Here is a 3,378-nt window from a genome sequence, read left to right as displayed (position 1 = left end):
GACTGACTACAGCAGTCCAAGGACTTTGCTGCCAGAAGCCTTGGGACTATATAGGCCACACCTCCTCGCTTGCAGGCCCTGTCCTCAGAGTCAGGACCCCCTCCTCCTTACTAGGTCCTGCTCCCAGAGGCAAGAAACTCCCTTTGAGGCATGAAACGCCCCCAGAGGCAAGAGATGCCCCTAGAGGCAAGAAACCCCCTTTCGGCTGATAGGTACTGCCCTTTGAGGCAGGAAACACCCATTCAGGCCTCCCCTTGGCATCACACTGGTTCTTGATGCTCTCCTACTTGTTCCTCCCTGTCTTGTGCCAGTTCTTTTGAAAATGCCTGTACGATATAGATTTCTGTTCACCCCACACTCCTGATACTATGGCCATTAGTTAAAAAGAAAGGGTTAAATGTTGGTCTGTTTCTAAATTCTGCTTCTAAGACCCCTTCTGTTGCATTGCTTAACTCTGTGGTCTATTTACATAATCATTGTTTTCATTGGTTTAATCCCCACTGGTTTGAGTGCTTTTGCCTTCTCCCCACCCCCTATCCTACATACATCCTCTTCAGACCTGACACTTCCGCATCAGAAGATATAAGGAGAAGATTGTGATTAGAGATAGATAGATTGAACTGCATTCCCACTCAATAAAGATTGAACTTCGTTCCCAGCTCAGCCATGAGTCCCTTGTCATCTCCTGCCTGCTAAGCTAGCTGGGCATATGGCACCCTAAACTGGCACCAGCACATTAAATAAAGATAATAATAAAAAAGAAAATGCCAATAAATTGCAGTTTACATTCCAATACACTACATTTTACTTGAAATTTTAAGGATTAAATACCATCGCAGCCTTGTTGATTGTGTTCTGATAGGGTAATAATAAAGCAGGGGCATCTGAGGATGGACTCAATTCTGTGCAAAAGCACAGAAAGTCCACCTTCCTCATGATAGTGGTGGGGAGTCAAGTTCCTCATGCAGACCTGGCAGGGACCACAAAGCCTGGAGTTCTGGCTCATGAGGAGGAAAGGGCTGACAGTGGGGAAAGATGCAGTCAGTAGAGCAGAGAGGTTCACCAACCACCAGCTGGGATTCTTTGACAGAGTAACGCAGAGGTGACAGGTGGAGGAGAGGGTGTCACAGGTTACAAAGGTGCTGACAAGCACCAGGATGCTCTGGGTTGCCCTGGTCTCAGGGGCATCTCTGGGGGTGACATGAGCTCTGTGAAGGTGCTGGACCTGCTGCTTGTGCCTGTGGAGCATGGAGACCATGGAGCCACTGGCCCAGGTCATGAGGCCCATAGAGAGCACGTCAGGGAATGAGAACAGTGCTCTGTAGAGTGAAGCTACAATTCCATCTTTAAATGTGGCAGAACAATATCCAAAATCCTGTTTATGTGTCATGTTTTTGTTACTCAGTGTACTAGTCATACTTGCTAAAATAACGTAGTTGACTGACAGGTGCAGTATCCAGATGAGGACTGTGTAGTGCTCGGTGTTCTGGGCAGCCCTGTCTTTGTGCTGGGCCCACCTGGAGGTCCAGGGGCTGATGGTGACCATTTGACAAACACCCAGGAGGCAGGTGGTGCCCATGGAAACCCCCCTTCCCACCCTGTGAAGGTAGAAGACAAGTTTGCATCCCAGATCACTGAGGAAGTCTGTCACCCCCAAAGCTGCCATGGTCTGTGTGACTCCTTTGGAGAGAATGACCACGGAGTTGGCGATGGTCAGGTGTCTAAGAATCATGTCTGTGGGCCTCACCCTGTGTCCTGCAAGGGACAGGGAGACATAGTGGCAAAGCAGGATATAATTTCCCAGGGTCCCCAATGAGGTCTGCAAAGCAAAGACAAGTCCCAGTGCTCCATGCTGAGACTCCATTCTGCTGGTTCCCGGTTGACAGCTGTCTGCCTTCCAGTCAGAGAAGCCTGCAAGGAACAGAAAGCAGGAGGCAGAGGGGCAGGTTCTCTGAAATTTAATATTTTTCCGTCAGTCCCAGCCTATCCTGTGGACAATTTGTCATTTGTACTGAACCATTGGAATCTCCACCTCTGCTGGCATTTCAAAGGCACTGAGTCTGTATTTGTCCTTGCGGCACTGGGCTCAGGGCAATGCCATTGTGTTCATGACCATGCCACAGAGGCTCATGTCTCCTATCCAGGTGCTAACCAGCCCTGCCCCTCCCTGCTTGGTTTCCAAGATCAGACAAGATCAGAGATGTTCAGACTGGTGTCTCCACAGACACACGTTCCTCTCATCTCACTGTGCAGAGGGACGATGGTTAGACACGAATGAAGAGCCCCGTGGGGTTCAGCAGCAGAGTGGGAGGAGGATGACGGTAAAAGCAGGGCTCTCCCCTTGCCACACTCCTCAGCAGGGACTTCTGGGACTCAGATAACTCAGTTCTGTGGAGAGGTTTCTTTCTTTGAGCAGGTCGTGTCATTCACACAATACTAATTTTTTGTTATTCTCATTTTCTTTTCATGTGTGAAAATTCTGTCAGTAAACATCACAGTCATAGTTGAAAATCCTACTGACCATTTCATTACAAGGACAGGTTGTTGTAGACTGTGACTAGAGTCCATCCACTGCCCACACGGGACCAGCACAATACAGCTGACTGGCCGTCAGAGACCCTGGTTCAACGTCATGTCAGGGTCACAAGAACAATGTCACAGGTCATGGTGCCGAACAATCCCTCCTCACTGTGTCCCACTCTATGTGATCTATAAGACATAAAACATTATGTAAAAAAGTTAGGTTGTTATTATGGAGACAGATGAATTCTTATCAAACCCCACAGAACTCTCTCTTCATACCCTCGTGAACTAAAGAGCCATTGGGCAAGACTTGTGAAACCTTGTGTAGAGTGGGGTATTCTCCTCAAACTCTTCCAGAAAATAGAATAAAAGGGAATCCTCTCAAACATCTCTTATGAGGCTAATATATCATTTTGGTCCCCATAACAGAAAAGGACTCCACCAAAAAACAAAAACAAAAACAACAAAAAATACTACAGATCTATATCCCTGATATATATTGACTCTCAAAAAAAGTCTTGGCTTAGGGAGTCAGGTGGTAGCACAGCGGGTTAACACAGGTGGTGATTAAGCATAAGGACAGGCATTAGCATCCCGGTTCGAGCCCCTGGCTCTCCACCTGCATGAGAGTTGCTCCACAGGTGGTGAAGCAGATCTGCAGGTGTCTGTCTTTCTCTCACCCTCTCTGTCGTCCCTTCCTCTCTCCATTTTATTTGTCTCCTATCCATGACAACAATAATGACTACTACAACAATGAAAAACAACAAGGGAAACATAAGGGAATAAATAAATATAATAAATATTTTTAAAGTCTTGGCTAATAGAATCCAACAATATGATAAGAGAATAATCCAC

At 47.0% G+C, this 3,378-nt stretch overlaps 1 protein-coding gene across 1 annotated transcript; it reads right to left on the bottom strand.

The window, feature by feature from the left end:
- Nucleotides 1–823: 823 nt before the first annotated feature.
- On the bottom strand, nt 824–1,864 carry LOC132532714 (vomeronasal type-1 receptor 4-like). The gene has a single exon (XM_060171092.1). It carries the CDS (start codon nt 1,862–1,864, stop codon nt 824–826), a length of 1,041 nt encoding a protein of 346 aa, XP_060027075.1.
- Nucleotides 1,865–3,378: the final 1,514 nt, after the last annotated feature.

The sequence above is a fragment of the Erinaceus europaeus genome, chromosome 2 (genome assembly GCF_950295315.1).
Source record: "Erinaceus europaeus chromosome 2, mEriEur2.1, whole genome shotgun sequence".
Taxonomy (NCBI): domain Eukaryota; kingdom Metazoa; phylum Chordata; class Mammalia; order Eulipotyphla; family Erinaceidae; genus Erinaceus; species Erinaceus europaeus.
Note: the sequence above shows the minus strand (reverse complement) of the source record. Positions and strands in the feature narration are given on the sequence as shown.